Source organism: Ustilago hordei, assembly GCF_900519145.1.
Source record: "Ustilago hordei strain Uho2 genome assembly, contig: UHO2_contig_04, whole genome shotgun sequence".
NCBI lineage: Eukaryota > Fungi > Basidiomycota > Ustilaginomycetes > Ustilaginales > Ustilaginaceae > Ustilago > Ustilago hordei.
This window is the reverse complement of record NW_024545261.1, coordinates 990917-1010871: the sequence shown is the minus strand read 5'-3', so window position 1 is coordinate 1010871 and position 19955 is coordinate 990917. Positions and strand designations below refer to the sequence as shown.

The 19955-nt window shown below is 51.1% G+C and overlaps 10 protein-coding genes across 10 annotated transcripts; 5 read left to right on the top strand and 5 right to left on the bottom strand.

Moving 5' to 3' along the window:
• Positions 1–641: 641 nt before the first annotated feature.
• On the top strand, positions 642–2366 carry UHO2_02686 (putative DBP3 - putative RNA helicase required for pre-rRNA processing; the record flags this gene model as incomplete). Its single annotated transcript, XM_041555474.1, has 1 exon — positions 642–2366. One exon carries the CDS (start codon positions 642–644, stop codon positions 2364–2366), a length of 1725 nt encoding a protein of 574 aa, XP_041411408.1.
• A 914-nt stretch (positions 2367–3280) lies between these two features.
• Positions 3281–4208, top strand: UHO2_02685 (uncharacterized protein; the record flags this gene model as incomplete). Its single annotated transcript, XM_041555473.1, has 2 exons — positions 3281–3320; positions 3418–4208. 2 exons carry the CDS (start codon positions 3281–3283, stop codon positions 4206–4208), a joined length of 831 nt encoding a protein of 276 aa, XP_041411407.1.
• A 469-nt stretch (positions 4209–4677) lies between these two features.
• Positions 4678–5673, top strand: UHO2_02684 (uncharacterized protein; the record flags this gene model as incomplete). Its single annotated transcript, XM_041555472.1, has 1 exon — positions 4678–5673. One exon carries the CDS (start codon positions 4678–4680, stop codon positions 5671–5673), a length of 996 nt encoding a protein of 331 aa, XP_041411406.1.
• A 325-nt stretch (positions 5674–5998) lies between these two features.
• UHO2_02683 (putative GTP-binding protein) lies at positions 5999–7017 on the bottom strand (the record flags this gene model as incomplete). The annotated part of the gene is made up of 4 exons (XM_041555471.1): positions 5999–6440; positions 6522–6699; positions 6796–6876; positions 6978–7017. The coding sequence occupies 4 exons, from the start codon at positions 7015–7017 to the stop codon at positions 5999–6001; spliced, it is 741 nt and encodes a 246-aa protein (XP_041411405.1).
• Positions 7018–7618: 601 nt separating this feature from the next.
• Positions 7619–8512, top strand: UHO2_02682 (uncharacterized protein; the record flags this gene model as incomplete). Its single annotated transcript, XM_041555470.1, has 1 exon — positions 7619–8512. One exon carries the CDS (start codon positions 7619–7621, stop codon positions 8510–8512), a length of 894 nt encoding a protein of 297 aa, XP_041411404.1.
• Positions 8513–9003: 491 nt separating this feature from the next.
• Positions 9004–11006, top strand: UHO2_02681 (uncharacterized protein; the record flags this gene model as incomplete). The annotated part of the gene is made up of 3 exons (XM_041555469.1): positions 9004–9387; positions 9469–9919; positions 10006–11006. 3 exons carry the CDS (start codon positions 9004–9006, stop codon positions 11004–11006), a joined length of 1836 nt encoding a protein of 611 aa, XP_041411403.1.
• A 68-nt stretch (positions 11007–11074) lies between these two features.
• On the bottom strand, positions 11075–12688 carry UHO2_02680 (uncharacterized protein; the record flags this gene model as incomplete). Its single annotated transcript, XM_041555468.1, has 1 exon — positions 11075–12688. The coding sequence occupies one exon, from the start codon at positions 12686–12688 to the stop codon at positions 11075–11077; it is 1614 nt and encodes a 537-aa protein (XP_041411402.1).
• Positions 12689–13223: 535 nt separating this feature from the next.
• On the bottom strand, positions 13224–14414 carry UHO2_02679 (uncharacterized protein; the record flags this gene model as incomplete). The annotated part of the gene is made up of 1 exon (XM_041555467.1): positions 13224–14414. The coding sequence occupies one exon, from the start codon at positions 14412–14414 to the stop codon at positions 13224–13226; it is 1191 nt and encodes a 396-aa protein (XP_041411401.1).
• A 628-nt stretch (positions 14415–15042) lies between these two features.
• UHO2_02678 (uncharacterized protein) lies at positions 15043–18123 on the bottom strand (the record flags this gene model as incomplete). Its single annotated transcript, XM_041555466.1, has 1 exon — positions 15043–18123. One exon carries the CDS (start codon positions 18121–18123, stop codon positions 15043–15045), a length of 3081 nt encoding a protein of 1026 aa, XP_041411400.1.
• A 423-nt stretch (positions 18124–18546) lies between these two features.
• UHO2_02677 (uncharacterized protein) lies at positions 18547–19527 on the bottom strand (the record flags this gene model as incomplete). Its single annotated transcript, XM_041555465.1, has 1 exon — positions 18547–19527. The coding sequence occupies one exon, from the start codon at positions 19525–19527 to the stop codon at positions 18547–18549; it is 981 nt and encodes a 326-aa protein (XP_041411399.1).
• Positions 19528–19955: the final 428 nt, after the last annotated feature.

Sequence of the window (19955 nt, the reverse complement as noted above, 5' to 3'; positions counted from 1 at the left end):
AACCAACACCTTCGATGGAACTCTCAACGCAGAAGGGACGGGTAAAAGACAGGCAGCAGGCCAGCTGACACAGTTCTGAAGAGAGGGTAGAAGCTTAATCACTTCGAAACTTTTTGCATGGCTGAGTGGATGTTTGGTGGACAGACTCAGCCTTGACAAAGCGGGGAGAAAAACGCAGGGCAGCGCAAGCACAAGCTCGAATCTTGCTCAAGTAAGTCTCTAAAGACGGGCCAACTGTGGGCTACAATTAGATCTGAGGTTGACATCTGGCATGACAAAGAAGCATCTCGCAGCGGGATGATTGATACCAACCAAGGCCAGGATCGGATCGCCTAAGCGAGTGACGTCTCTTGACGTTTTGCCATGTCTGACATTTCCCATCGCCGATTAGATCCCACACATTTGGTGCAGCCCCGATGCATGTATGTCATCGGGAAGGGTCCGAAAATTTGTCCGCGAAATGTGGAAATTTTCTGCTGGAAATTTAGCTTTTTTTGGTCCCCGCCATCCGTTCTCAGGGTGGAGAAAGGAAGAAGAAGGAATGTGTGCAAGTTGTGTTGGTTACGAGAGTGGGGGCAATTATCTCTTCTTCACACCATACATACCCTGCACCGTACCACATTCCAGCGCATCTCGACAAAATGACAACCAGCACAACAGAAAAGGCGCTCGAGGATCGCGCCAAGTCGCTGCACAAGAAGGAGAAGAAAAGATCTGCTGCAGCCGCAGCCGCCGCCTCCTCCAGCGCCGAGGGCACTCCCACGCCCGCATCTCCCGCCAAGAAGGAGAAAAAGGGCAAGAAGGAAAAGAAGGACAAGAAGCGTTCTGTTGATGATTCAGACGAAGATGACGACAAGGCAGCCAAGAAGCGAAGAAAGGAGGAGAAGAAGGCCAAGAAGGCTTCTGCCAAAGTCGCTGCTACTGCGGCCGCTTCCTCGGTCGAGTCTACCCCTGCTGCGGTAGCATCCACCTCATTCACACCCACCAACCCTGCCGCCGCACGTGCCTTCCTCGAGGCAAACAACATCACCATCGAAGCACCTGAGGAGTCGAACAAGCGTCCACCGTTGCCGATGGTGGACTTCCGCGAGCTTGACGGCAAGATCGATGCTGCCGTCAAAAAGACACTTGACGCACAAGGATTCACCACCCCTACACCCATTCAAGCATGCTGCTGGCCTGTATTGTTGCAGGACAAGGATGTTGTTGGTATTGCCGAGACGGGTTCAGGCAAGACGTTCGCTTTCGGTCTGCCTGCGCTGCAGCACTTGGTGACCAAGCACAAGGTTTTGGAAGGTGGAAAGAAGAAGGGCAGGGGTGCGCAAGTCAATGTTCTCGTAGTAGCACCAACACGAGAGCTGGCAATTCAGACAGAGGAGAACATGGCCAAGCTGGGCAAGTCGATGGGTATCGGTATGATCTGCCTTTACGGTGGTGTCTCGAAGCAGGAGCAGGTGCGATTGCTCAACCAGACCCCCACAGTCCGCATTGTCGTCGGCACACCAGGTCGTGTTCTTGATATGGCAAGAGACGGATCATTGGACTTGTCCGATGTGACATACCTGGTGCTCGACGAGGCAGACCGAATGCTGGACAAGGGTTTCGAGCCTGATATTCGTGCTATCATCGGCATGTGCACTTCTCGCGAGGACGGTCGTCACACATCGATGTTTTCCGCTACCTGGCCTCCTGCTGTTCGTGGTCTCGCAGAGTCGTTCATGAATGGTCCTGTCCGCGTCACTGTTGGTTCCGACGAGCTCTCCGCCAACCGACGTGTCGAGCAGACCGTCGAAGTCCTCGCTGACGGCTACGCCAAGGAACGCCGACTCAACGACTTCCTCCGCTCCGTCAACGCACAAAGTTCCAAGGACAAGATCCTCATTTTTGCCTTGTACAAGAAGGAAGCCCAGCGTGTCGAGCAGACACTCCGTCGCGGCGGTTTCAGCGTCTCTGGCATTCACGGTGATTTGGGTCAAAACGAGCGCATTGCTTCGCTCGAGCGGTTCAAGTCCGCAGAGACACCGCTGCTCGTAGCAACTGATGTCGCTGCCCGTGGTCTCGATATCCCCAACGTCGAGCACGTCATCAACTACACCTTCCCATTGACCATCGAGGACTACGTTCACCGAATCGGACGAACAGGTCGTGGTGGTAAGACGGGTAAGAGTTTGACCTTCTTCACTGAAATGGACAAGGCGCATGCCGGTGAATTGATCAGGGTGTTGAAGGATGCCGATCAGAAGGTGCCAGAGGACTTGACCAAGTTCCCTACCACAATCAAGAAGAAGACACATTCGAGCTATGGTGATCACTTCAAGGAGCTTGTGCCCGGAAAGGCTAAGAAGATTACCTTTGACGACGATTAGTTCGGAGGATCAGCTTCTGTTTCGCTATCAGGTTGTACAATGTTATCTTATCTCTAGACATGCACGCTTATTCCTTCCAGTATCTTGAATCGTTGACTGTGTATTTGGCAAGCCTGTGTCCGTAGAGAACCGCAAAAGAGCTCGCAGTTGAGAAGAAAGTGTCGTTCACTGTGAGAGAAGGCTAGTTGAAGATATGTCGGGAAATCTCCAGAGTTTATCCAATTGCTGAAGCTTGTGAAAGCACATGCCACTTATTCACGAGCTGACTCAGACATGTGAAACACACGAAGGATGACATGGCAATGGTTCAGGAGCGCTGCAGGAGGGATGGCTCAAAGGGGCCCTACAGGAGAGACAATTGACTCATTGAAAGCAGCACAGCATCCTCAGGGATGGTTTTAACACATATATATGCCCATGTTTGTAGCCTTAACTCATTGAATCTAAGTAAGCATCATTGTTGGCATACACTTGTATGAAAGGAGCTCGATCGTAGCTCCAACCAAGTGGTGTTTATTACTCTTAAACTTCAACTAGGCTCACATCAGTCATGGTCATACGGCTGGCTTGCTTGAGCTTGGGTTGTGGAGGTTTTTGCAGCTTCTCACTCACCACGGCCTGCCTACTTGAGCTGGGGAATGACGCATGGAAGAAGGACCCTGAACCATCCCATCGATTTTGTCAATTTGACAGCTCTCTCTATGCATGCTGGCTTACAGTAACGCATGATGCCTGTCGGCTCCACCTGCTCAGAGAGGATTGTAACTTCTTCCGGATTGCATAGAAGCATACAAACTAGCTTCTTTACTTGACTCGACATGGAGGATAGCTTCTTTCCGCACCATCAACACCTTCCCGCTCCATCTCACTGGCCTTTTTCCAACTTTCTCCAACCCACTCGATAACTGTTCAAGATGGTTCCCAACGTCGCTATCATTCAAGGTACCGGTAGTGGTGAGTATCCTCCTTGCCCGTGCTGATCGATTGGTCTAGCTTGACGGTCTTACTGACATTTTAATCTCTCTGTGCCTTCACCGTCGCTGCTGTTCAGGTATCGGCGCCCAAATCGCCAAGCAATACCTCTCTCGCACCGGACTTCAAGTTGTCGCTCTCTCTCGCGACGCCTCTCGAGCCAAAGACGCCATCCTCTCCGACGATTCCTCCCTCGACTCCTCTCGCCTTCACACTCTCTCCATCGATATCAAGTCCGAAGACTCCTACCACTCCGTTGCCGAAGAAATCTCATCCCGTTTCGGCGAATCCTGCCTGAAAACTCTCTGGAATATCAACGGTATCCTCCACGCCGAAAAGAACCTCTCCCAAATCTCACTCGAACAGCTCAACCACACCTTCGCAGTCAACGCATTCTCCCATCTTCTCGCCTTCAAACACTTCGTTCCTTTGATCCCACGCGGGGCGGAAGCGAAGAAGATTCAGGATGGGAATGTGGAAAACCTTGCCGAAGGGGTTTTGCCGGGTGATTTGAGCATTGTTGCTAGTTTGAGTGCAAAGGTGGGAAGTATTGGGCACAATCAGAAGGGTGGTTGGTACAGTTATAGGGCAAGTAAGGCGGCGTTGAACCAGCTGATTAAGACGTTGAGCAAGGAGTTGGAGTTGAGGAGCGTGCCGGCCATTTCGGTTGGTTTGCACCCTGGTACGGTTAGGAGCAATTTGAGCAAGGATTTCACGGGTGGTGAGGGAAGCGATAAGCCGTTGGACAGGAGCAAGGCGCAGTTTGAGCCACATGAGGCAGCGAAGAATCTGGTGGATGTGGTGAGTGGTTTCAAGAAGGGCGACAATGGTACTTTTAGGGATTACAAGAATGATATCATTCCTTGGTAGATGCAGCAACAGCTCGTAGGCCATACAGACACAATCACAGAAAGCATGTCGACAATCAAGCATCAGTAAAGCAAGAAAATTCCAGTATAAGGCGAAGTGTTGTGGTAGTAGCGTGTGGACGTGCGTCGACGGATCCACGCCGGCCGGTTGTAAGGTCGGAAGTGGGTTCGGTGTCGACAATGTGCGGCCAAAAGCAACTGTGGCTGCTGTTCAGGCTAATGAGGAGGATTGGCGTGTCAACGGTCGCTTCAGCCCACTACAAGCACCCCTTGCGATTCAGATGAAGGCACGTGTCCGCTTTGTACCTTATGGTCCTCGGCGTCTTGACCATCTTCAACCCACCTCACAGTACCCTTTGAATGCTCTATAAGAAGGCTGCCTGTTTGAGCTGAGTCCCATAATTTGGGGCTGCTATCACCCTCCGGCCATCAAATCAAGATTCTGAGGTCCAATCACTGCCTTCCTTACCATGAAGTGTCCAATGATCTTTTCTCTCGCAGCCTTGTGCCTGCTCGGCCTCACAAGTCATGCTTCCGCACAAAGGCATCGAATGATCAAGCTCAGTAGCCGCCAGAATCAACAATACCACCATCCTGTTCCTGTTGTCTCAGACCCAGCTGCACGACACGAAGCAAAGGGTGCCTCATCTTCCTCCTCTTGGTTCTATTCGTCCTCGCACACCTCCTCTTCTCCCCCTTCTATTGCCGATCCCAGCCTGTCGCTTACTGTTGACTCAGACGCCGATTTCTCCGTCGAACACGAAGAATCCATGCGCTTGTTCATGCTTAAAAAGGCCGAATCCGTCATCGCCTCTCACCTTGGCACCTCATTCTCGTCCTCGGAAGTCGACTCTATCCTCTCGGGCTCCATTCCGCCCCTCCACCCAGGCTCACTCGAGAATGTCACTTGGACCATGGATATGTTCGAATCTGGAAACGTGCTTCCCACCGTTTCTTCCCATACCGAGTCGAAACCTGTGCTTGGTGGTGGTGCGCTTCATCTTCTTTCCATCTCTTCTGATCATGGGGCTAGCCCCGACGTAAAGTCGCAAGGTGATGTTAGGGACTTCAACAACGACGGAGTAGTATCAATCGACGAATTTCTCGATTCATTCTTCCATGCAGATGGAGTGAAGGATGTCTTTACTCAACTTGAAGCCAAAACGAAACAGCACCTGGGTAAGCAGGGAAAGAAGGAGATCATCAAGAAAACAGCTCCAGTGTTGCACAAAACGATTGAAAAGGTTGCTTCGCACAGAGGATGGGGTGTACAGGATGCGAGGTTCGCCTCGATCCATATCGAGGATGAAGGACAGCAAGCAAATGCGGCAAAGGGTGCTTTCCAGGATTACAACACGTTTGTCAAGACGATGCGAAATGCACTGGTCACACCGGTAGATGCTGCAAAGGACGAAGTAAAGGAACAGAAGGAGACTCCTAGAACTGACCCTGCTAACAAGGCTTAGGCTTAGGGTGTTTCTTTCTTTCTTTTTTTTCTTTTCTTTTTTTTTCTTTTCTTTTCTTTTCTTTTTCATCTGTCACAATGTCACTTTGTTATTCCCTGATCGTAATGCAGAATCACTTTTGCCCGTGCAAGGGACAGCGCAGAACGGTGTGTGATGAGAGCATCAGTCGGAGTCCGGCTTCTCACATGAGAAGGTTGGCCATGGGACCAAGCGGAACAGAAGCAGGTACGTTGATCAACAAAGTAGTGATTGAAGCCAAGAACGAACGACAATCTGGTATATAGCGTGCAAACGAACCAAACAAAGAGCAAACGTGGTGTACAACTCAACAACATCCACCCATCTTATCCCCAAACACCTCGTTAATCCTAATCGCAGCTCCACCTCTCCTGTGTGGCCTGATACTGCTTGGATCCATATCTGCAAAGCTAAACCTACTGCCACTACCTACTCTTCTCAACGCTCTGTCTCCGTACGAAACACCAGAGCCCGCTTTCTCCGGATCTAACTTTCCCGATTCGATCGCCAGTAGGATACTCCTCGCTGCGAGTGCGAATGGCGCTTCAACATTCTCACCCGTCATAGACGAGGTCTCCAGGAACAACACGCCGTTCTCGTTGGCCCATTTACTCGCTTCCAAGTAGCCAACCTCTCGTTCGTCTTCCCCGCGGTCTGTCTTGTTACCCACCAAAACAACAGCAAGGTCTGGAGATGCAAGTGCGCGTGCATCTGTGAGCCATCGTGAGAGGGGTTCGAATGTCGATCGTCTGCGGTAGGAAGCAGGGCAGGAATCGGAAGATTCGTTAGCTGGCGTGTGGAGATTAGAGGGAGAAGAGAGGGCGACGTACTTTGTAATATCATAGACAAGAAGAGCAGCAGCAGCTCCACGGTAGTAACTGCGTGTGACTGAACGGAAACGTTCCTGACCTGCTGTGTCCCAGAGCTGAAGTTTGACACTTTTGTTGCCAATCTTGATGAGACGGCTTGAGAACTCTACTCCGATGGTGTGTGCTGATTGGTCCTTGACTGTAGCGTGTTTGGCAGAGGATGAAGGTGAAGAAGGCTGTGGTTAGCATGTCGAGCTAATGCTACAGCTTGAATGGGGCTTGAGCTGGAACTTACACTGATTGTGAATAAAGTGATGTAGCAAGCACGACTTGCCCGTGCCAGCCTCACCGATGATGATGAACTTGAGCAAAAAGTCTGCGATAAAGGGACAGAGCGGGAGAGGAGCGATGGTACGGAGTATTAGTACAGATTGCCACAATCCATGGTGAAAGGTTAGTTGAGATAGTAGTGCTCACCGTATGCTGCCGACATCTCAAGCGAAGCGTGGTCGTCCATTGTTGCGACTTGGCTCCTTTGAGGAGCTCTCTGATTATTTAGGTGGTGCTCTGCGGGAGGCCTGCGATCGGTCGCGGAGTTGTCTACGCTTGGCGAGGAAAGTCGATGGTCCGGCGATAGTATTCCTTAGCAATGACAAGAGTAAGCATGAGAGACTCCACTTGCATGCGTGCGTGCAGGAGCGAGCGCAACGATAACGCGGAACTCGGCTCGGGCTGCGTCGTGCTACTATTTTTTTTTTTTTTTTTTTTTTTTTTTTTTTTTTTTGGGTGCTGGCTCGTGGTCAAAGCTCACGCGAGCGCTAAAATGGCACCAATTTACTTTCAGGGTTCGCGTTGCATCTTTGGCTTTTGGCTGGGCTGTGCTCTGAAACTTATCGCCCGAGACCTGAAAGAATTGTGGAAATCGGAAGTCAGTTTGAGTGTGCTTCTCGTTCTTCTCTGCAAGCAAATGTCAACTGTCTCGAAGACACACACGTTAGACACCCAACGAACAAGCTCCCTTGGCAACTACTCGCCTCATTGCCTGAATCTGTCGGCCCAGATAGCAAGCAGTGCAAGGCAATCCAGGCATCTCGGCTGCAATCAGGCAATCAGCAAAGATGCCATCACGAGAAGAATACGAAGCAACATTGGCGGAAGAGCTCGAAGTGCTCGAAAGCATCTACATCGATGAACTCGAAAGGATCTCCCCAGAAGAGCTTCACATTCGCATTGAGCCAGAAGAACAAGTCTTACCGCTTCTGTTCTCTATCGGTCTCGAACTAGGTCAAGCGCCGGCCGAAAGCGTAGAAGACGGCTCTCCATCACCCATCGTCCTTTCCCTCCGCATCCACTACACACCTGAATACCCAGATGCACCGCCAAACATGTCCATTCACGTCTTGCGAGACACAAAAGCCGTACTCGGCCCTGCCGCCTCTGATGAAGAGGACAACGAGGAAAGAGAAGCTCTAGATCGTCCAGCAGTAGCAGAACTCCAATCGGGCTTGGACGAAGTAGCACAAGAATCCCTTGGTATGGCTATGGTTTTCACTCTTGCCTCGCACCTTCGCGAGAGCGTCACAACACTGGTTCAACGCCGAGTAGCAGAGATCGAGGCGAAAGCAAGCGCAAAGAGGGAAGCAGAGATTGAAGCCGAGGCGGACAAGTTCCGTGGTACAGCTGTCACACCAGAGCGATTCGCAGATTGGAGCCTGAAGTTCTTGGCAGAGATGGCAGAGAAGGAAAAGAAGGAAGAGGAGGCAAAGATGAGCAAGATGTCCGCGAAGGAGAGGGAAGAATACAAGAAGAGTAAAGTCAAGCCAAGTGGTAAGCAGCTGTTCGAGAAGGGTGGTACGTTTGAGGAGGACGAAGCCGAGGAGGAGGGTGCACAGGAAGTAGACTGGAGCTTGTATACAAGAGAACAAAGGGAGAAGGAGAAGAGAGAGCGAGAGGAGCAGGAGGAGTTGCAGAGTAGGACTGATGGACTTGCCTTTGATGACGACCATGATTAGACTCATAGAGGCGACTTGCTTCTTGCTGTCGATTTACATTCAAGCGCAGGGCGAAAACACAACTTGCCTCTCCTTACTCAGATCCCCTTTGTACTTTTACGCATCAAATCACACTACAATCTCACATCCTTTCTTAACTGCAAATGCCCGATGAGAATATTGACCACAACTGAGCAGCATCGCACTTCACTCATTAGGCTGTCGGAGGCAAGAAAGAGAGCGTTGCTGTAGACCATTTTTGCAGATGCTTCACAACAGGCGTGTCTCTCTTCTTTCAGAAATTGGACCCTCTCTTTCACATTACGACGCCGCCGCCGCTTCTTTTTCTCCTTTTCCTTACCCCGCAAGTCGACGATCCTCTTTCCGGCGATCCAGACACCCTCCCCTTCCCTTCTCCCCCGCCATCATCTCCCTTCCCTTCTCCCCCGCCATCATCTCCCATCCATACCTCCGTTCTATCTCTTGCCGTATTCGACTGCTCCTTCCTCAAGATGGCGGCAGCACAACAAGCAGTCCACCGTCCTCGTCCCCTGATCTCGGCCTGGCTGTTCCTCAGCTCCTTCGTCGTTGCCTGGGATGTCGGTTACATTCTTTTGCGACCCCGCAGTTTCCTTGGCGGCGATCTCCACTGGATCTGGTCTCCCTACAAGCTCTATATGAACATCGACTACATCTACGGCCTGCCTTCTTGGGATGCTAAGGACGGTTTCCCCGCAGCACAATCGCTCATGAACGTCGTAGAATGCTTCCTCAATCTCTTTTACGTCTATCTCGTCCATCTGAAAGCTACACCCAAGTCGATTGCAGTCGCGCCCGTCTGGGGCTTGATTGCTGTGACGATGACGCTCTCCAAGACCATTCTCTATGCTCTTAACGTAAGTCCCGGCTTTCCCTTATTAGAGTGAGTCGTTGTAGAGATTGCTGACATCGGAGAAATTTGTTTGCGGGGTGTCTAGGACTACTGCTGCGGCTGGTGCAAAACAGGCCACAACGATTGGAACACCCTTGTCTTCCTCTACATTCTCCCTAACGGCCTCTGGATCCTCTTCCCAGCTATTATCGCTTTGATCTTTATTCACGAATTGTCCACCACGCTCAAGGTCGCTGCTGGAGTACAAGGTGCGCCTTTCCACACCATCCCCCCTCTCGCCACTCCTATACTTTCCTCCTCTGCCGCAGGCACTGGAGCGAAGAAGGAGACGGAGGAGAAGGAGAAGGACGAGTCTAATCCATATTTGGTTGATCATTCGCAGCTTCCGAATTGGGCACAGGACAACGCTTGGATCGTCAAAGGTTACCGTCGCCCAGGCGGAACACACCGAGAGGGGGAAAGGCTAAAAATCTTTGAACACGATACTGTGTATAAATGCTGGAAGAGCGTTTGGGCTTATTGGCATAACGAAACTGGTAAGTTTCCTACCCTTTCTCCACTGCTTCATGTACATTGTTGGACAAGTCGCTGATCGTTGCGTTTGGTTTGTGTTGGGAAACAGTGAATATTCACACCCATCTCTGGGGAGCAGTGTTCTCAGTCGGATTATCGACAAGCCATCTTCTGCAGCATTTCGGGCTGCTACCAGCATTCATTAGACCGCTTTCGCATCATCGAATCTTCTATCCTTCCAGTCTTGTTTTCACCACCGTAACAGGGAAAGTGCTTCGTCTTGCTTCCGCTTCCTATCCTTTTTCGACTTCTACACACTCCCATCTCACCTCAACAGCGACTGCGACGGGTGGCGGAATTCTCAGCCGCGCCCTATCCTTTTTCTTCTCCTCCACCTCCCCATCCGGCATCGCATCAAAAGCAACCAACCTCACCATCCGCGCTCCCGACACCCTGGACATCCTCGGATTCTGCGCCTTTTTCGTCGGCTCCATCGTCTGTCTCGGCTTCTCTTCCACCTACCACGCCATTCAATGTCACTCCCATTCGGTCTCCAAAAAGTTCAACAAACTAGACTACGTAGGGATAGTAGTCATGATCGTTGGCTCTTTCCTCCCCGCCCTTCACTATGGGTTTTATTGCCATCCGCATTTCCAGCTCGCCTACTCTTCCGCTATCATACTTCTAGGAGGGCTGGCGATGTATGTTGTGTTGGCACCCAGCTATGCTACTCCTGCATATCGACCCTATCGTACCGCAGTGTTTCTAGTGTTGGGTCTATCTGCGGTGGTTCCAGTAGCTCATGTGGTTCAGTTGTATGGGTACAGGACGATAACAGAAACAATGGGTTTGCGCTTCCTCATCACTTCAGGGGCGCTATATGTGCTGGGCGCAGGTTTATATGCAGCAAGGATGCCGGAGAGGTTCGCACCAGGTAGATTTGATATGTTAGGGGCAAGTCATCAGATTTTCCACGTGCTCATTTTTGGGGCTGCAGCAGCGCATTATGTTAGTATCAGGAGAGCTTATGCTTTTTGGCATACGGTAGAGGCGATACGTGGACCATTGGATGTGGGGAGGGAGGGGGTTTGTGCTGCTCTTCAGGGCTAGATTTGCTTTTTTTATTTGTCTTAGAAATGCGATGTTGTTGTACAAGTAGATGATTGGATGTGCGTATGTCAATGCTGGTACTGAATGAGTGCGAAGAACAGTGCGATGGAGATGAGTATGATGACCAGCGAAGGTTTTGTTTCGATCGTTTGCAGTGATGTTGCAGTCGGGGAAGGTTGAGCGAGTGAGGGGTGCTTGTCGATGAATGCGCTAGCAGCAGGCTGTACGCCAACGATTGGGTCTGCCGGTCGGTGGACGCTAACGCTATCACTTGTTGCAGCTTCAGGCTTATGATCGTTTGTCGACGCTGAGAGTGACCTTGTTGTCGAGGAGCGAGTCTGGGCCCCGATGAAGGCGTCCAGCTTAGCTGTGAGCTTGTCGATCTTGTCATGTAGCATCGCGACTTCGACATTTCTGAACTCGGCTCTGTCTTCTGTAGGGTCTGGAAGAGCTCTCCATTGTTGAACGGGGTTGTGTCTTTGACCTACGTGAGAAAGAGGATTCTCTTTACTAGCATCGTCCTCATTGCGAGCGGAAGCAAGGTGTGGGACAGAGAGCAGAGTCATCCGATGCAAAGTAGATAGCTTTGCACGCAGGACTGACCGCGTTCTCGCGATCTGTGACTCCATATTTCCACCCTCGAAGGCGTTGAAGAGCGTCTCGCTGAGGTCTGAGTCGGAGCGAAGCTGAGATAGCTCTGCTAGTGAGAGCGGCTCCAGCATATCCAATTCTTCACGCTGTGCTTCATCATGCGTCTGCGCTACTGATGTCTCCGTCAGAAAGCGGCTCTGTGAGGAAGGGCTTGAGATGAGCTGCATCCACTCAGTAATGTCCACAGTGGTGGGCGGAACTGTCACTTCTCTCAGATCTTCCACTATTCTACTCCACCTTCTCTGCCTTTCTTCACTGGCTTCCCCATCTTCACCATGCACGTCAAGAAGATCCTTCAGATCATCCCAAACAGCATACACCTGAGCACTCCATCTAACTAATCTCTGATGCAACACAAACCCATCCTCTCTTCTCCTCTCTTGCGCCCTCCTCACTACCCTTCCTCTCAATTCACCCGAAACTAGCGTCTTTATCTGTTGACCTCTCGGCAGAATTTGCATTCTTCCAAAAGCCGCATTTTCGCTCAGCATCGCATCAGTGCTATACTTCGCAGCAGAGACAACTTCTTCCGGCACTCTCCAATTATGCGATAGACCCTCGCCGAACTCATCAAGGCTCCATGCTAGCGCCGTTTTTGGATCCAACGTCGCAGCGAGACTCGGTAGAAGGTCTAGTTCGGTAGCTATCGATCGAGCAAGCGGAAGCGAGATCCAAAAATCATCGAATGGTTCTAAGCCTGCTAAAGAAAGATCGTAGGAGGTTAGGGGAATGCTGAATCGGAGTAAACCTTCGATGAGAGATAGGCCAGAAGCGAGGAGAAGAGGAGTGAGAGAGACGTAGGGTACGCGGTGCTCTGGGTCGAGGATGCGAGTGACGGTGAAGTAGCGACCTGACAGGGTGGTGGACTGGAGATCAACTTGCAGGCACGGACAGAGCGAGGCGTTGGGTCGACGTGATAGACTGAGGACGAATTGGAGTGGAAGGGGTCGCCGTGCTTCGAGTCGCTGCCAAAGCTCGGTGGTGGTGGAGACTGGGTTGGAGAATGGGCTTGGGCCAGATGGAGGCGGCATGGTGTGGATGTTAAGACGAAGTCGTGAGTGGATGCACAGCCGAGCTGCTAGCTAGGGCGCTGCATGTCTTGAGACGGCCTTGTGGTTGCAGAGATGAGTGAGGAGCGTCTCGGCTCCTTCGCAGCTGAGTCTGTTATGACATGTTGGAAGGTGATGTTGGTGGGCGGGAAGGAGGAAAGCATATTGAAGAACTCGAAAGTTTCGGAAAGTTAGAAGGCCCGAACGGTTCCAACAGTTGTCAAAAATAGCGGACGTGCATTTCAGCTTTTCACGTTCTTCCAACGTCGCACAACAAGCTTCATATAGCCACAAAACGACAGCCAGTCGATTGATCTTGTCCCCTTCGCAAGCCTCACGAGATACATTGAAGGCACTGACGAGCAAACTGTTGGATTGTGAAAACACAGAAGAAGCAAAGGGGTAGACCTTGGTTACATGTTTTGGTTGCAGAACACAACGCGCTTCGCGGCGGTTCTTTTTGCTGTGAGACCATAGACGAAGCAGGTGCTTCCCAGGAAGCACAAGAGATCGCTGTTTATTTGCCCTTTTTGCCATCAACGGCCACGGTCTCCCTCCAAGATTTGCGTGCCTTCCAACCCAACTCCTCCTCTCCACTGCACCACCACATGCTGGCCGCAAACCCAGGACCAGCGACCAAACTACCGACGATGAAACCTGCAGTCGACTTTTCCAACCAGGGCGATCCAGCAGGAGCCTTTGCAATCGCCTTATCGCATTCCACATCCAATGGCGATCTGGGCTCACCAGTGACAGGGTGCACTGCAGCTTTGTTCCTGAAAGTCAACTTCTCCGAGACCACGAGAAAAATCAAAGCCAACGCAGAACCCGAGATGTCACCGAGCCAGAAGAAGGAGGTAGCGTCAAAGGTCTCGCCCTGGAACCAGTAGCCACGGATGATCCTGTTAATTCCGTACCAATACATGACAGCCGAAATGAGGGCCATCTTACGGTAGTACGACCAGGTGCGTTCGAAGGCGTAGCTAACACCTTCTGCATCGTAGCGGCGGATGACGCTGCGGGATTTGGTTTCGTCGTTGACCTTTGGGGTGCGGAAGCTGACCCATGCGATCGGCAAGTAAGCGAGACCGGCGAACTGTACACCAAGAGCAGCGTAGTTCCAAAGTGCACCTTTCACGTCGGCGATAGCGGCGATGGCTGCAGTGGCGGCAACTGCAATGTGTAGGAGGTTGACTGTGTAGATGTTGATAGCGGGTGTTGGGACTGGTGCGACCGAGGCTTTGGAGAGCTTCATTGCTCTGTAAGCAGCAGGAAGGTATGCGAAAGTGAAGAAGAAGCATGTCCAAGGTCCAAGACCAAGTGCTGCACCGACGATGTTGAGGAGGATAAGGACGAAACCTGCGTACAGAGTCGTCTTGCGGTTGGGTGAGACTGCTTGGAAGCAGAGACGGTAGGAAAGGGGAAGAGTTGTGCCAGCCATGAGGGAAAAGAGACCGAGATTGATGCGCTTCGCGGTAGCGGTTCGGAAGAAGGTCATGGTGGTGCAGAGCATGTTGTCCAAGTGTGGGAGGTTGCCGTGAGTAATGTCAGTGCGTAGCTTTTGACGGGATGGGACCCGACAGGAGGCGGCCAAGTCACGCAAGGAGCTGTCGGAAGAGAGAAGGAAGGCTGTGTACTCAGTGGCCGCTCCAGCGAGCAGACCAGCCAGAGCTAGGCCCAGGATGGGCAGAAGTGATCCTTTTGCCATCGTTAGGCAGAAGAGCAAAAGGAGATTTTCCAAGAGGTCCGACCAATGAAACCGATCGAGGGTAGGAGAATCCAGCGGTTCCGTACTTGACGAGGAGATGAGATGGAGGAGAAGGAGTGCTTGGACAGATGGAGAGGTGGAGAAAGAAGTAAATCAAGTGGGTGCGATCGCAACGAGCCTTGTTGACAGCCGTGATGAGCCTATGATAGCAAGGTCGTAGAAGTGGAGTTTCGGTCGTGCTCCACTTTTTGCAAAGACGGGACATGCAAAAAACTGGAACGTGCGTCAAAGAAGAGCTTTGTTTCGTTCCGCATCCGCTGCTCCCTTTTTTTGGTTTCCGCTGTTTAATTTCCTTTGTAATGTCGAGAGTAGCAAGAGCCGATGTAACAGTGCAAAAGGAGTCGGACTCGGAATACAGATAGAATCTGTGCGCACTAGTTGAATTTAGATACACCACTAGGAGACCACGGTCAGGCACTCCTTTATCTGATGTTCTATGTAAAAGGGCTTGTATTGTCATAAAGAGGTAACGACTGAGCTAAGGGCATATATACATGTTCTAACCACCTGACTGTGCTCTCTATGTCGAGTCATGCCCATGTGCCACGTATCTTCTTTATGAGTGTTGTCATGTCAACACATCCCCTGCATACCATGGCGTTAATCCTCGTGCATACGCTGCATTAGCTCCCACTAGCTTCGCATTCTGCTCGTCCTCTTCATCGCCTGATACCTTCCCGATTTCCCGATCCTGTGAACTCCCATTTAATGCATCACGCGTTGGCGATGCCGGTGCATCTTCAACTCCCCCCCTCAACGGCATGTCCAATCCTATCATTCTTGATATCCTTGTCGTATGGAGTCCCTTGAGAGGTTTCGTGAGTATGTCAGTGACATTGTTGGCCGTTCCGACGAACTCGATTGATATGTCGCCATCTTGCACATGATCCCTAACAAAGTAATATCTGGTATCGATGTGTTTGAGCTTCCAGTGTTTGGCCGGATCTTTACTGACCTGTATGCACCCTTGGCTATCGGTGCGCAGTATTGGCTTAACTCCGGACACTCCTAGATCCCTGAGCAAATGTGAGAAGAAGAGTGCTTCTCTTGCTGCTTCGGAGGCTGCGACCAGTTCTGCTTCCACTGCCGATAATGCCACGCACTTCTGCACATGTGATTTCCAACTAACCGGACATCCATACACATATGTGATCGCTCCGGACGTACTCCTATGCCCATTTGTAGGGTCAGAAGCCCAATTTGCGTCGGTATACGTAACCACCGGTTGGTTCGCGTGACTCCTGTGTGCTCCCCCTAAACTTAAGCGGTATTCGCTGGTCTGATTCAGATACTTTAACAAGTGTATCGCAGCACTCCAAGCACTGTCGATCGGTTCTGACATGTATCGTGCCAAAGCGCCTACTGCGAACGAAATGTCTGGCCTCACTGTGTTGGATACCCACAGAAGTTGCCCCACTAACTCTTGGTATCGTTTGGCCTGATCTGGGTTGCACTTGTTTCCTCCAGCGACTCCTGCTACACTCTGCATCGGTATCCAAGTTCGTTCACTTGTTCTCTCTAGCCACTTACTTACCATGCCTTTAATGTATGCGCTTAAGTCGAGTGTGATCCTGCCTTGTCTCCTCTCTCGAGTGATTTTGATTCCTAGGAATTCTCCTACAGGTCCGTTGTCCTCTGTTCCCCACTTGTCCATTATCTCGGCTTTGGTACGGTCGACTTCTTTCCTGCATGGCGATGCTATCAGCATGTCATCCACATATGCCGTAATGACTGTGAGTTGGTCGCCCGCTCCTCTTGAGTAAAGGCATGGGGCGCTCGGCATGCAGTGGAAGCCGATACTTCGGAGGTGGGTATCTAGCTCGATATTCCATTCCCGACCTGATTGTTTTAGACCATAGAGCCCTTTTATGAGTTTCAATACCTTTCCTGGAGGTACCTTAGTTCCTACCGGTGGCTTTAGGTAAACATCATGACGTAGGCTCGAATTGAGGTAAGCCTGTTTGACATCGATGGAATCAACCTCCCAGTCCCGTACGGCTGCGATGGCCAGCACTCCCCTTATTGCCTGGATGGGTGCCACTGGCGCAAATATCTCTGTGTAGTCTAAGCCCTCTCTTTGTGTAAACCCTCGCGCTACCAATCTTGCTTTGTACTTTGTGGGGATGAGGTTTGCATCAGTCTTGATCTTGAGTACCCATCGTGTGTCGACTGTGTTCATACCCCGCGGTAGGTCAGTCGTTTCCCACGTTCCCATCGCTTCAAGCCCATCCAGTTCCTTGCGCATTGCCTCTTCCCAGAACCTCCTATCCTTTCCGGCCAGCGCTTCGCGGACAGTTGGGTTCAGGCTGTCCTTTCCTTCCTTGACCTTAGCCGCCGTCAACCCGAAGTAACTCTTCTTTACCCAGGTCTCCGGGTTGCGCATGTCTCTAGCTGGCCTCCAGTTCGGCCATGGGCCTCTCTCCTCGGGTGGCACCGGTGCATACTCTTCCCTCTCATTCGTCGTTCTCCTTTCCTCTGGTATCCCGTTAGAGTTCTCATCGTCACAATGTGGTCCTCCGAGTCCTTCCTCTTCGAGAGTTAGTTCCATGTCCACGTGCTCTTCCAAAGGCTCTTGCTCCCTCTCATCAAATAGGTTCTCCTCTGTGTATCCCAGATCATCGATGTCCTCTTCAATAGTTGGGACTGGTGGAGGTCGGATACTTATTGGCCGCCATTCTGATCGGTCTGACCAGCACTGTGTCTCCATGAACCTTGCCGAGTTGCTCCAGAAAACGTTCGGAGAGTAATCAGGGCTATAGAATAGCCATCCCTTTCTTTCTAAGCTGTACCCTATGAATACGGCTGCGACCGCTCGTTGGTCCAGCTTCTTGTTGTTTCGCTTAGCTTTTGGAATATTTACCCAAGCTAAGCATCCAAATACACGCATGAGACTGACGAATCGTTTTGGTGATCTCTTGAACATGAGCTGATATGGAAACTCTCCGTCAACGTTGGGAGTAAGGTTGATTTTGAATGCCGCCGCTCGTATGGCGTGCGGCCAAAATCTCTTTGGTAAACTCCTTTGCATCAACAGCGTTCGCATTTTCTCACCCAGGCTCCTATTCATCCGTTCTACTCGTCCGTTTTGTCTGCTGTTGTAACCGACAGTGGTTTGCCACTCTATGCCCTTTTCTAATGACCATTCCAATGCTTCGTTGCTCTTCCACTCAGTTCCTTGATCAGATCGGATTGCTTTCAGCTTTCTGCCCGTCTGTGTCTCTAGGAACGAAACTATTCTTTTGAGTTGCGTGAATGCGTGACTCTTTCGTAAGAGTGGCTGTGCGTGCACATACTTGCTATGGTCGTCGACAAGCACCAATGTGCACGTGTATTCTGTCACGCGGGATGAATCTATGATCAGATCGATGTGGATGAGATCTAGGGGCCCCGCGGCTGTTTCGCCGCTGCCTCGCCCCATCCGGGCGGCCGTACTTTTGGACCGTATACACTGCTCACATATCAGAGCTGTATCTGGGTCCAATGCTGCTACAGGTTCGCCTTTCAATTTATCTACAATTGCTCTGGACTTGTCTCGACCTGGATGTCCTAGGCGTTCATGCCAGAGCTGTCTTGTGGAGATATTTGGTCTCCGATCGGCCAGTTCGAACTCTTCATCAACCCCTTCAAACAGCGGTGTTGATGTAGTCATCGCGCTTTGTCGCCATGTGTCGCCTCGGAACTCTAATAGTCCACGCTCGCGATCTTTCGCTATTTTCAATAACATGCCATTTGCTAGGTGTATTTGCCCGCCTGTGGGGTCTAAAGTCACACGTGCTCCTTCATCTGTGAGTGAGTTGGTTGACAACAGGTTAATATTGAGTTTTCTAACATACAACACATTTTGGAGATAAACGTCTCCATGTTCTGTCGCTATGTTGGTATCTCCCACAGCAGTTGCTTCCAGTACTTCGCTTCCAGCGGTATACACGCGCTTTCTGCAATTTCTTGGGTGGATGAGCATGCTGTGGTCATTAACCATGTGGTAGCTCGCTCCCGAATCCAAGATCCAACGTGTGGTTCCTTCTGGTTTTGGGAGCTGCCGCCAACTCGGGGTGAAAGAGCACCAGACCTCCTAGTTGGTCTTGGTGAGGGGGGAATTTTCGGGGATGGCGACGGAAGCATCGCATTTGTTGGCGCCGTGTCCGTAGCGCTTGCATACCCAGCAACGAATTCTCTTTGACTTGGTTCTTGTGCTGCCCGTGTCCGACTCAGTGTCCTCGGCCTGTTCTTCGCTTCCCACAGCCGTTCTAGCACTTGCTTGACGTGGGTCCACTTTCTGGCCGGGTACACTCTCCATTGCAGACTGGCGTGTAGTCAACGCCGTTGCTAGGGCATCGAAGCTGACCTGGTGAACCGTGGCGACTGTTTCCTTGTAGACTGGGTGTCGAATCGTGCATCTCTGGAGCGCGGAGTATAGTGCATCGTTACTAAATGGAGCACCTAGAAGGCTAGTTTCCGTCTGTAGGACCCTGATCTCTTGGATTAGCTTACGGGCGTCAGCATGAAACATTTTTGTCTCATTGAGCTCGGCAAGTAATGCTATCCGTCGCGAGGTTCTAGCTACTTCACTGGTGAGGCTCCTTTCGATCTTCTTCCAGGCTTGATGGCAGGTCAGGTGGTTCTTGCTGATGTCGAGTAGGAGGTAAAGAACGTTGTACTCTCCTTCGGTGTCTAAGGTGCTTCGTAGGACACCCACTAGGGCGTTGTCAAAAGTTCTGTTCCATTTCGGGTGGTTTCTATCGTACGTGCCCTCTAAGTGTCGTATGGCATGAGGGACTACTCGAAGGTTGGCCTTGATGAGTGTGCTCCAACTGTAATAGTTGCGTGACGTGAGCTTTGGAACCGTCTCCAAGATTTTGGCCAGGGTGCGGTAATCGTATCGGTCGCTATCGTCGTCCGATTCGGATCCTCCTTCATCCTCATTGTCAAAATACTCGGTTTCGTTACCGTCGGTGACCTCTTCGTCAATTTGTACTCGTTGTGGCGTTTTACCTTTTCTTGTCCTCTTGGCTACTTCACCCGTGCTGGCTTGGCGATCGTTATCTCCCGCCATATCTGCTGAATGTCGTGGGTTCGAGCCCCACGTTGGGAGCCAGTTGAATTTAGATACACCACTAGGAGACCACGGTCAGGCACTCCTTTATCTGATGTTCTATGTAAAAGGGCTTGTATTGTCATAAAGAGGTAACGACTGAGCTAAGGGCATATATACATGTTCTAACCACCTGACTGTGCTCTCTATGTCGAGTCATGCCCATGTGCCACGTATCTTCTTTATGAGTGTTGTCATGTCAACACATCCCCTGCATACCATGGCGTTAATCCTCGTGCATACGCTGCATTAGCTCCCACTAGCTTCGCATTCTGCTCGTCCTCTTCATCGCCTGATACCTTCCCGATTTCCCGATCCTGTGAACTCCCATTTAATGCATCACGCGTTGGCGATGCCGGTGCATCTTCAACTGCACTTCTAGCTCGGCG